The sequence below is a fragment of the Paramacrobiotus metropolitanus genome, unplaced genomic scaffold (genome assembly GCF_019649055.1).
Source record: "Paramacrobiotus metropolitanus isolate TYO unplaced genomic scaffold, Prichtersi_v1.0 Parri_scaffold0000083, whole genome shotgun sequence".
NCBI lineage: Eukaryota > Metazoa > Tardigrada > Eutardigrada > Parachela > Macrobiotidae > Paramacrobiotus > Paramacrobiotus metropolitanus.
The window spans coordinates 45,106-57,259 of record NW_026570303.1 but is presented as its reverse complement, the minus strand read 5'-3'; the positions used below and the strand labels follow the sequence as shown (position 1 = coordinate 57,259).

The 12,154-nt window shown below is 40.4% G+C and overlaps 2 protein-coding genes across 3 annotated transcripts; one reads left to right on the top strand and one right to left on the bottom strand.

Annotated features, from left to right (window-relative positions):
* The first annotated feature begins 3,772 nt into the window (after nucleotides 1-3,772).
* On the top strand, nucleotides 3,773-6,123 carry LOC129595816 (speckle-type POZ protein B-like). Of its 2 annotated transcripts, XM_055492930.1 has the most exons (3): nucleotides 3,830-3,854; nucleotides 3,977-4,277; nucleotides 5,073-6,123. In XM_055492930.1, the coding sequence occupies exon 3, from the start codon at nucleotides 5,288-5,290 to the stop codon at nucleotides 5,918-5,920; it is 633 nt and encodes a 210-aa protein (XP_055348905.1). In that variant the 5' UTR covers nucleotides 3,830-3,854; nucleotides 3,977-4,277; nucleotides 5,073-5,287; the 3' UTR covers nucleotides 5,921-6,123. The 2 variants fall into 2 exon arrangements, with proteins under 2 accessions (XP_055348904.1, XP_055348905.1); XM_055492929.1 differs by having other exon boundaries at nucleotides 3,773-4,277.
* A 1,461-nt stretch (nucleotides 6,124-7,584) lies between these two features.
* Nucleotides 7,585-8,412, bottom strand: LOC129595857 (speckle-type POZ protein-like). The gene has a single exon (XM_055492987.1). It carries the CDS (start codon nucleotides 8,410-8,412, stop codon nucleotides 7,585-7,587), a length of 828 nt encoding a protein of 275 aa, XP_055348962.1.
* Between the last annotated feature and the right edge of the window lie 3,742 nt (nucleotides 8,413-12,154).

The following is a 12,154-nucleotide window of genomic DNA, read 5'->3' as shown; positions in this document are numbered from 1 at the left end:
ATAAGGCAACGAATGTGTTAAGCATTAACACGTAAGCTGCAGAATCAGCCTTACAGATTTGGGCTTTTAGTTGTACTCGTACATCAAAAGCCTCATTATGATGCGCATAAATATGTGACCCGTTTTTATACCAAACAACTTTTCAAGGAATTGTGTTGTTCTGAAACACATTGAGAAATAATAAAAATTATTTTGAAGCTTGGAAAGAATACCGAAACTGTAGTTCCGCCACTTCCGCGTAAAATCTCCCCGACCGGTTGTTGCGCACACAAAACGCGTTCACGCTCGAGTACTATACGGATAGAATGTAATTTCGATGGTTTTTTTAATTATTTATAAAGCCCTATGGAAATACGATTAACATCTCATTCTATAACGGCAGTATACAGCATCATCAAAGTTTTTTTGTCGGAGTTTTGCATACGTCGGAATTTCTTTCTAGTATCGTGTGTTTCCAGTTTCATTCGACTATAAAGTGTTTTACTAATGAATAACATAGATGCAGAATTGTCCCAGAAAAAATATACAAATTAGATTCTGTTTTGAAAATTAACTGCACAGTGCAATAAATTAACTGTGAAGTTTTAGAAATTCATTAAAAAGTGCAAATTTAAATTTAACGTGTAAATAACTTTTTCCAAATAAAATTTATTAATTGATTTTGATTTGGGCAGCGATCGGAAAGTCAGAAAAAATATTTAAATTTCCATTTCAAAATTCATAAATTATTTTACAATTTAGGATTTTTAAAAAAAATAATTAAACAGCTAGAAAAATTGTTAACTTTTTATTTATTTTAATGAGAGTGAGTTTTATCTAATCTTTATTCATCCTGTAACACTGACAGTTAAATTTTGTTGCGAATCGCTTTTCAGCATTGGATACCTCATTCTGTGCAAATGGATGTAAATGAAATATAGGAAAATAAATTCATTGAAAATGATATTATTATATCAGTGTTTTTGCGCCAAATTTTTGAAAGCCAAATTAATGCCTCAGATATTATTCGTTGTGAGCTCTGGCTATTGTACCCGACAGTGCTGAAGTGGATTTCGGATTTCGGGTAGCTACTCAGATTTAACTGGCTTTTTGAGATAATTAAATCTACACATCTGAAGTATTTTGGCATCCATATTTGGCTATTCGAATGTCTTCGTATTTAGCTGTTCTGATATTCGTATTTTCACCGACCATGATAGTCAGCTGTTCGCAGATTCGGTTATCTGTGTCGCTTTTAAATTATTTTGTTATTTTGTTTAGGTTTCTTAACATTTTAAACAATTTAAAAAAATGTAAAAATGTTAAGTTTCCAGAAAATAAAAATTTTGCATGTTTAGGTATTTAGGTGTAAAACATTTTGGTGCTCAAGAATTTAGGTGTTTAGATAATGAAGTGCAAAGATAATTACGATTGCAAGTTCAGTTTTTAGGTATATATTCAGAGACTGTAACCATGAATCTGAATATCCAGTACTGTAATTGAAAGTTTAAAAGGTTTTTCAAAAAATTAGAAATATTTAGAAATATTTAGAAATATTTAGAAATATTTAGAAATATTTAGAAATATTTAGAAATATTTAGAAATATTTAGAAATATTTAGAAATATTTAGACATATTTAGACATATTTAGAAATATTTAGAAATATTTAGAAATATTTAGAAATATTTAGAAATATTTAGAAGTATATTTAGAAATATTTAGAAATACAGTAAAACCTGTGTAATTTGAACACCTACGGTTCCTTCAAAAGTGTTCAATTTTATAGACTGTTCAATATTTGCAGTAGCGGTATACGAGACGCGCCGGTTATACGGTCGTCAATATTCACAGTTGTTCAATTTTCGCTGTTATTCAATCTCAAGAAGTTTACTGTATTATAAAATTTATTTTAAGCATTTAGATTTTGATCATTATTTTGAAAAAGCATAAACATAAAAGTTATCTTGACGATCCCGTTCGAAGTACTCAAATACTTCCGTTCGACCCGGTACGTCAAACTGTGCATATACAGTACATATCATTTCGGCGGCCTCCGGGACCCGGGTTCGAGGTCTCCGGGTACTTCAGTTTGACTCAGGATGTCAAACTCTATAGAAATCACGATGAAAATCATTGGCGACCCAAAGGTCACTCGGCGACCCAAAGGTCACTCGGCGACCCAAAGGTCACTGTCACTTCCGTTACATCGAACCCTCAACATGTCTTGAATTAGAAATGCGGGCTCGCTTCGCTCGCCCGCTTGAATATTTTACAGTACAGAGTAGTTAAGCGACTTTTACCGTACAGCAGACCCCATCGATTAATGTTTATTTTATAAACACACAAGGATGCGCACTATACGAAATGTGTGCAGCAGTGCAACTGTACAACGAACAAACCACGATTTTGCAGTCTGAAATTAATTAGAATCCGCATTTTGTAATTTTTACTTTGTGCCAGCATAGCTTTCAGTTTTTGCCCATATTTCGACAATCTTCGCAACTGATTACGAAAACAGTACATAGGTACTCGTGTATCAATTATCAAGCTTAATAAATTTCCCTTTCTGCGAATTATTGAACTTGTCGTCTGGCACGGATGCGTGAGAATTTTCACACAGATCACACCCCGTATTCACGAATTTCATTTCAAATGTATTGTACCAACACAAATGCAACCTGGAGCATTATCCAGATAAATTTTAGTTGCTGGCCTATGAATGTGTTATTAGCACTGGCACTACCCGGCCATAACCTACACGATCGATTTCAAGAATCCCACTTCCGGTGTCATTCAAGGCGTGGCCGCTCTTTTTCTTATCATTTCTTCCGGTACCGATCATTTAAAAGGGATAGTAATGGCCGACGGAAGCCCGAAGCACATTTACGAAATCTCCGCCATCGATATCTGTAAAGCTCGGCGGATCCATTATAATTATTATTGTGTGCACCAACGCCTGTTCGATCGTGAAGAGGAGTTCCGTCTGGTGTTCTATACGTACAAAAAAGGGATATGCGGAAAGATTACCGGAAAGTTTCAAAATGGTATAGTGCACGAATTTATCAAAGGCCGGACGCTGACCTTGGCGGACATTCGATACTGTAGCTCTGCACTTTCTTAGTTTGATTGTTGATCGGTGTCTGAGCATCGGTTATGCTAAGTGCAAACTGCAGTATTTGTATGTATCTACAAACAAGTCCAACGAAATGTAATTGCAGTCAAACGCAGTCAAACTAAAGCGTTTTGTTGCACAGCCTATTTTCGAGAAAACGATGAGTAGCGTTAACACGTTCAGTGTGCTACGGAATGAAAAGCCCCGAAGGGCGGTACATTCCACCCAGCTTTTGCAACACGGCAGTTTGATTTGCCATTTGCGCTATTCGGTATCTGTCGAACTGAATGCCTCATGGTACGTATGTGCGAATTTGACTGGGTAGTGTTTGCTGGCTGAGCAGTCAGTAAATCAGCCAGTCAAACAGGATCTGCGAATTAATAGGGAAGGTCAGCAGCAGTACCGACAAAAGGTCAATCAATAACGTCAGCAACAGTACCGACAAAAGAAACGATTATGCTGATCAAACGGATATTTACGAGTATCTCGTGACAAGGTCATAAGTTCAGTTAGTGCAGCGCCGGAATCCTTATGCAGAGATTGTTCGCGGCGTGTCAAACCGGATTATCTTGTTGCAGAAGGATAAAGCTCTGTATACTAAGAAAGGACCCTGCGCTAAAAGCTCTCGTGCTTTATTATGATTACTCGTATGGTAGTTTACTCGAATTTCGAACCGTCTTTTATTAGGCATATATCACTACATATTCGTATTATTATCGGCGTATAATACTGCCATTCATGATTTGTACGAATACTCAAAGGGTCAGTTTACGCTTCGATAATAATAGCATATTGTTAGATATTTATTTCTTGCTTGTGTCTACCAACAAAAATATCATCTTTGACTGTTTACTGAACGATGAATACTGTAAGGGAACGTCTAGGTGACCGAGAGCAAGTGTTGTTTACTGTGGCGTGGACCATTGAGAATTTCAGTTCGTACGAGGAACGAGTGGGATTGATGTACAGCGATGGAATCACCTTGGCGGAAATGGGCTTTGACGAGAGTTATCAAGGTCGCTGGCGTATGGTGATTAATCCACGTCACAAAATATATGAGTACCAATCTGCCGGTGTCACGCGCGTAGTGACAGGTTGGGCGGTTTTTCTTTGTTTGACCGATCCAGATATATGGTCCCGAAGCTATACTGGCCCGCACGTCTTGGACGCGAATTTCAAGTTAGAGTAAGGATGATAGTATATCAGAGTGAGATGTTCAGAGCAGTACTAAACAGAAAATTCTAGGAATTTTAAGTGACAGAAACAGTGACGCAGTGACCCGTTTCCCGACTGTTACGAGTATCAATGTATCAGCATCGTATCAATGTATCGCATAACCAGCATCTGCTTCTTTAATTAACCTACATGGATAACAGCCACTGCAGACTAAAATTTAGATATACAGTAAATGGTCACAATTACAGCATTTGTATAATATTATAATAGCCGCAACGGTTGTTATGCATTTTGGCAGTACAGTACTGCAAGTGTATGACTCATGACTGTATCCAAAGTTTTGACTTAAGAGTTACGGTATAGCGTTAAGTACTTAGTCATTTGTACGAGTTCTAGCTCGAACGTTTTACCTACAGTGTTAGCGAAGCCCTCCTGCACACAGGGCGAGGCGGCATTTATTATTTTACCGTTCTTTTAAGCTCGTTGTTACACTTTTGCATCTTACGTTTTTGTATTTATTCTCAGAAGCCTTTGTTTTGTTAAGGAAGGCTGAGTTTGATGGCATATCTGCAAACGCAGGCTGTTGAATACTGTGCATGCACATTACCTATATAATTTGGTGAGCATCGAAGTTTGTTTGAGGGTATCGTTAACGCTCGGGCAAAATTTTCAGCCACGGAATATGCAGATTTTTTTTATCAACACATGCCATAATACAGACGTCTTGATTACGCTTGTTGTTTATTCATAAATCAATTGTGTAATAATAACTGGTTTTCATGATTGACCTCGCCACGGTTGCAGGATAACTACTGGAATTTCAAAGCAGACCGTTCTGGATTATTCCCGATACTGGGGAGCTGGATGCACCGATTGCGTCACGTCGGCCACTTGCTCCACTAACAACGACTATAAGTGGATTCTGGCGCTCTCAAACAGCCAAAACGCTTCAGCCAGAAAACTACGACCGGCGTAGACGAATTGAGGACGATTGCGTTACTTTCAGCATTGCAGCAACAATGTACCGCGAACCACGACACGTCCGATTGCTGGAACCAGTTATTCCCAGAATACAAGAAGGGCATCACCCTGCTGCAAAGTTCCTACAGCGCTTGATAGACGGTTACCACTCCCAGCAACATAAGCAAACCGCTGACTTTATCATACGGTCACGGGACGGCACTGAATTTCACGCTCATCGCTATCTGCTGATGGCCCAGTCACCGGTCTTTGCCGCCATGTTGACGCACAATTCTCGGGAGAAGCAGCGGTCCCGCTGTGAGCTGAAGGATGTAGATGGCGAAACTGTGCAGTTGCTGTTGGATTACGTCTACGGTTGCGACACCGGCAAGATCACGAAGAACAACGCTGAGAAGGTGCTGATTATGGCTGATAAGTACGAAATGATGGATCTCCGTGGGCATTGCGAGCAGACGTTGGCTGACGGTATTTCCGTGGAGAAAGCGTTTCCCTATCTGGTTTTGTCGGTGCAGCGCGGACTGGATGTTTTGAAAGCGGCGGCACTGCGGATGATGCCGAAATATCTGGATGCGGTGCTGAAGGGGAAAGGACTAGAAGAGGTCATGCAATCCGATCCCGAACTGATCCAGATCTTCATGGACTACTGCGCGAAAAAGCTTCCTCAAACGTAGTTAGGATTAGACCGTTATGCCCTGCGGTGCCCTTTTATGTCAGTACATTTGATCATTATACACGCCGGAAATATTGTCTTAGTTAACGAAATTCTATTTACGGACGTTGTCATCCTGTTTCCATAACAATCATAATGTTGATTTTCAGTTTCACTTTATTCCGTTGAAGTGTTTCTTAAGTTGATTCCTTTTACCCAAAGGTTTCGTAGCAGAAAATCTGATGGTAAAGAACGCAGCTTCTGCCGTCTGCTGTTTATGGTTGTAAAAATTATTGCTTGTTATAAACCATTGTAAGTACTTGTTCTCTTACTGTAATTCCAGCAATAGGTATGCATTTGTTTTCTTTCCACTCGTAGTTTGTTTGTGGAAACTTTGAGCATTTTCAATTCGATTGTCTGCCTTTGTACGAGGAGGGGATATATACTTTGTATTTGATATATACTCGTATATATACTGCGAGTTATATCAAATAGAGTAGAGTATATATCAAATAGAGTAGAGTAGTATGTAAACAGTTTCAAGCATAAACTGAATATGACAATTATTGACGATAATATGGAAGCCATGGCATACATATACATGTAAGTAATTTTAATCTTTTGATTTATTATTTGAATTATAACCTTGTACGTTTGCAGTATGTACAGTGTATACGGTGCCACGCGTGGATTTAATGTTATTGTCATCGAAATATCTGTGTCAGGCGAGGCAGGAAGTATTCAGCGAGGTGCAGCGTGCATTGCATGCACTGCATTTGGTGACCTTCCGTAGCGATCCCTCTTTTTTGGCCTCTTTACTTTCCACTGTCGACGCTATATAGACACAAAAACTTCTGCAAAAAGTTTATAACTTCCATTTTCACGGTTTTTTGACTTTTCCATCCGTCCAGGTAAATAATCGTAATAAACAATCTTAATCCACTTTAATAGCCGGAACACATCAAGACACTACTACGTACTACGTAGTATAGTAAAACAGCTTTAAAAGTACTATAGTTCTTAAATTTTATACTGTGGATTTTGATTAATTGCAGACTGCAAAAACGTTATGCGTTCGTAGTACAATGGCGCATATTCGTATACTGCTGTTCCATGTGGATTTATAAAGCAATAAGCATGCAGTAATTCGATATGTCTGCTGTACGGTACAAGTCGCATAACTACTGTAATAACAAAGAAGCAGTAAACGACGACTTTAATTAAATCTGGTGCAGTATCGCATATTGAGTTTTCAAGTCACGACTTTAAGAGTGTGTTTTGCTGACTGACTACTGAGAATCGATAAGTGCCTACAAACGTCAAACACGATAAACCTTTAATATCAACTGGTGAAACACAGCTCAACGAAGGTAACACCGTCTCTGATAAGTTGCATGGCAGCGGGCATCAGCAGTCGCTCAACCGTTTCAGTCAATAGCAACAAAGCTAACAATGGGTTTCCATTACTTCTTGAGTACTCACATGAAAATCACTAACATGAAAGTGTTTATTTTATTTCGCATTTCTATCAACTACCAGGTATGTGCAATGAACTGTATTCAGTGTGACAGGTACGTAAATCGAGAGGCATTTCAAAAAAAAAATATAAGTAAAAGCAATATGAGAAAACCTTTCACCAAAATCTGTTCTGGTACAATGCGCTGATAAGACCTTTGTTTACTTATACTACAACTGAGGGAGCTTTTTCGCGCAGTAGTCCATAAAGACCTGCATCAGTTCGGGATCGGATTGCATGACCTCTTCCAGTCCTTTCCCCTTCAGCACCGCGTTCAGATATTTCGGCATCATCCGCAGTGCCGCCGCTTTTAAAACATCCAGTCCGCGCTGCACCGACAAAACCAGATAAGGAAGCGCTTTCTCTACGGAGATACTATCAGCCAGCGTCTGCTCACAAAATCCACGCAGGTCCACCAGTTCGTACTCATCGGCCATAGTTAACACCTTCTCAGCGTTGTCCTTCGTAACCTTGCCTGTGTCGCACCCGTACACGTAATCCAGCAGTATGTCGACACTTTCAGCGTCTTTATCTTTCAGCTCACAGCGAGATTGCTGCTTCTCTTGGGAATCGTGCGTCAGCATGACGGCGAAGAACGGTGACTGGGCCATCAAAACGAAGCGATGCGCAGGAAACTCGATGCCATCTTTGGAACGTACAAAAAAATCTGCAGTTTGTTGGTGATGCTCGGAGCGATACGAGTCGATTTGGCGATTGAGAAACTTGGACAGATTTCGTTCACCGGCAAAGGCTGTGGGAATATTTGGCTCGAGCACTCGGACATGTTTCGCTTCTGGGTACGCCGCCGCATCGATGAGGAAGGTCACGCAATCGTCCTCAATCCGGACGTAACTATATGAGTCACGGTCGTAGCTAAATGCAGCTGCCCATTCAAAATCATTTTTTGACGAAAAGGCCCAGTTTGCGGCCGGAAACGTCCGCAGAATGTTCGTTGTTGTTCCTGTGGCCACTCTACAAACAAATTCCGAAATCGCCATGCGATGTCCGCACTGATTGTCGATACGAAGTGCGAGTCAATAAAAAAAGCAGGCAGGATGGATTTAAATTGACATCGCTGTAAACTAATGTATACAGTATACACACTACTTTACCGTAATGTAAACTTCGCATCCACGCCATGCTGACCAGTGACCCGTATAAGATCGAGAAGCCAAATCGGTATCAGTGATACACAGAAATGCTGCGCAGTGCGCCGTTTCTTTTTTGCCATTATTTCGTGTCCACTCCATTTTCATATAACCAGGATTGACAGCAATGCGCCAGCGACCCTGATATTCATCCCCGAATCCTAGTTCAGCCATGGTGACCCCATCACTGTACATAAGTTCCGCGCGGCCTCTGTAACGACTAAAATTCTCAATGGTCCATTCCACAGTGAACGGCACTTGGTCAGGGTCTGTTAACCGCTCCTTTAAAGAAGTACTCGTACTCATCGTAGATCAGTTGCTGATACCCTTTGTTTACCTATACGGTATAAGAAACAGGCGCCCTATCATTTTGGCCACCATTCATTTTGGCCACCATTCATTTCGGCCACCATTCATTTTGGCCACCATTGATTTTAATTACCGCGTTCGATTTTCAGCTTATACCGGGTACATGCATTCACTACGCTAATGCAAGTTTGCGAGCCTGTGATCCAGCAATGTTTCTTAATTAGTAAAACACACTAAAAATAAACATAATAGAACATAAGAAAAAACAAGTAAATCTAATAACCTAGAACAGTAAACACACCAGAAAACCTAGGGTAAGAAAACCTAAGAAACCTAAGAAAACCTAAGAATAACCTAAGAATAACCTAAGAAAAGTATCACAAAGTAAGTAAATATTAGCTGAAAATCGAACGCGGTAACCAAATCAGTGGTGGCCGAAATGAATGGTGGCCAAAACGAATGGTGGCCAAAATGAATGGTGGCCAAAATGAATGGACACGAAGAAACAAGATTCAAAATTCCAGAACTCTGAATATTCTTCGCCGAAATCTCCGTGGACTGTTGGGACATCGTTGGGAATTTGCTCGATCGGGAAGAAAAGTTTTGTCTGATGGTTCCCCTGCACGAAAATGGAATACGCAGGAAGATATTAATTGGAGAATCCCTAAACGGTATAATATACGAATACCTAAAAGACGAGTCAACTTTGACGGTGTTACATCGACATTCATCAACCTAGTGCTGCTTTGTAAATAGCACAAGATGTCGTAGTGCGACGGCTTCATACGTAACCAAAATGGACGATAGTAAATATTAACAGCAACTGCGAGCGCTAGCGCTCTGCTCGCACTACAGACGACGAAAAACCGTAAGATTACCCGAAATTCACTTTTCGCGATACTCTAGAATTGTTTTTCCCGCTCGCTAGTTCAAAAATTTGAATTTCACCCGATGGCACAGACAAAAGAAAACGGTATTACGGTTACTTATATGCACATAAGAGTCACTTGAAGCCATACCAATTCGGCAATTCCGGCAGTCTGCAGATACCACGGGTCCACGACATGCTATGCCTAATATTGTACAGTTTCTTTCAAGTATTATTTCCAGTGTAATTTCCAGTGTTAAATGTCTAATCAAACCCGCTTCCCTATTCCGAATCGTTGCCGATCAAATGCAAAGGTCCACATGTATTGCTGTAATAGGGTACTTCCGTGCTTGTGGTTCTTGGATGTACAGGAAGTGCAAGAGAACCCGGGTTTCTGTATTAATTTGTTAAACCAGTCCAACATTCAATACGTCTGCGTCGAGCAGCGAGTTATGTGCTACTTACCATCACAGCTTAATCTCGACAAGACATCCTCTTCGATGATAGAATCAACACGTGCTCATCATCGATTATGAACTTGCCGAAGATCGAAGGTAGGGATCCGAATTTGTGAGTCATACGGCTGGTGTAAATGTTGTAAGTTTGCGACATATATATACTCGTGACCTTTGCCGACCAGCGGTTTAACGACCGAATGCTGGATACGAACTACGTAAGACGCGATGAATTCATATTTGCAAGTACAGAATCTTGTGAATATGAGGTAGGTAGTAGGACCTACTTGAGTAGGTAGTACTTCAGCTAGTTAAAGTGGATCAGAATTCAGAAGTTATATTTAGACCGGGAGAAAATTCACCGCAGACTGGCCACACAAACAGCGATACCGATCATCAAGGATATTAACATCAATTTAACGCTAGCAGACTGCATGCACTTTACTAGGTTTTACCACATTCCCCTTAAAGTGCTCGTATTTTCTTTCCACATTTACAGCTCTGCAGTGTCTGCAGTGTTTCTTGCTCTACAGTGTTTTTGTTTTGGTTTCTGTACTGAGAAATTTTTTCATCATCTTTTTCATTCTGGCATCAGGAGACCCTGATTACATTGCCCGGGCGAAGTTATTAAAATGGGACTTTTCGTTTAAGGTACTCGTACAAGGAAAATTGGCTATCCACAGGTTTATAATTAATGTTGGCACTTGGCACAACGACAATTCGGTCATACCGCGAACCAGTTACAGGCACACAAGTTGACATTTGACCTTTGCTATCTATTGAAGTAATGGATCGAGCTCGGTCTTAAATTTTCGTAATGGGGTGAGAACAATCGTGTTTGTAGAGCGCTTTGGTCGTTTTAATACTCCCAGTTGGTAAGCATTAATTATAAAGTATTTAATTAAATTTTAAACGTCCGCAATCAAATTTAGCATTATACATGTTAAGATCGTCTTAGTGAAGTTAGCTTCTTATGTTTGGGACAATGCATTCGCAACATGTGTGCACAGTGCACACGGTGGCATTGGGTGTTATTCAAAAGGTCATTCCCCGTCACGGGAATCACCACTGCATCCATTCGCAATTGCAAGCCCATAAAACTGTAATACAATTTTCTGTACACACTATAATCACGCGCAACACGAGGGCGTAAACTGGGAATTATCCTGATGAACTATTCCCGTGTCAGCCGTGTTGTCATTTCTGGAATTTCAGACTTTAATACGGAGAAATACGCGCTGATTTAACGCATCAAAGATCCCTATGGTTGTTTAATTAGAAAACCATGTCGCGTAGTGTTTTTTGGAGGGGATGCCGGAAACCCACTTTGAGCTCTCGCTGTGTATCTGTATTACTAGTCGATGTACATAAAAAATGAGTCTTTTTCCTTTTGTGCCAGCTGCTGACCGTACACCGGTAGTGTGCACTACGTAATCCTTTACAATATTGTGATAAGTGAAAAAGCTCTTCCCAAAATAACAGGCAATGAAGACCGCAGTATTATTTTGCAGATATTAGGCACTGATACAAATACTACATAAAATTAGAAATATTGTTCTAATTCATCAAATAAATCATTAGTAAAATCAAAGTGAAAACAAGACATTCATGCACTGCTGCGCATCTAGTATACGTCTTTGGAAAATAAATTATCCATGACATGTTTGTCCAGCTGACGGATCATAGCAGGTGTTCCCGTACAAACTGTATCCAAAACTGCATAAGATGCCGTTCGTGCAGGTTTCGCCATTTGATGGTCGATAGCATCTCGTTCCACACCGCTCATATCCAAACCGGCCGCAAATGACACCGTTGGAACAGGTCTGCCCGGCGGACGGGCTGTAGCACCTCGATCCACAAAGCTCGTATTTAAAGCTGCATACCACCCCGTCAGTACAAGTCTCTCCGTTGGATGGCCGGTAACACCTGCGCCCGCGCACGCTGGCACCGAATCCACAAA

Coding starts and splice junctions, on each gene's coding strand:
- LOC129595816 (XM_055492929.1), top strand. CDS start 5,288: ATGTACCGCGAACCACGACACGTCCGATTGCTGGAACCAGTTATTCCC.
- LOC129595857 (XM_055492987.1), bottom strand. CDS start 8,412: ATGGCGATTTCGGAATTTGTTTGTAGAGTGGCCACAGGAACAACAACG.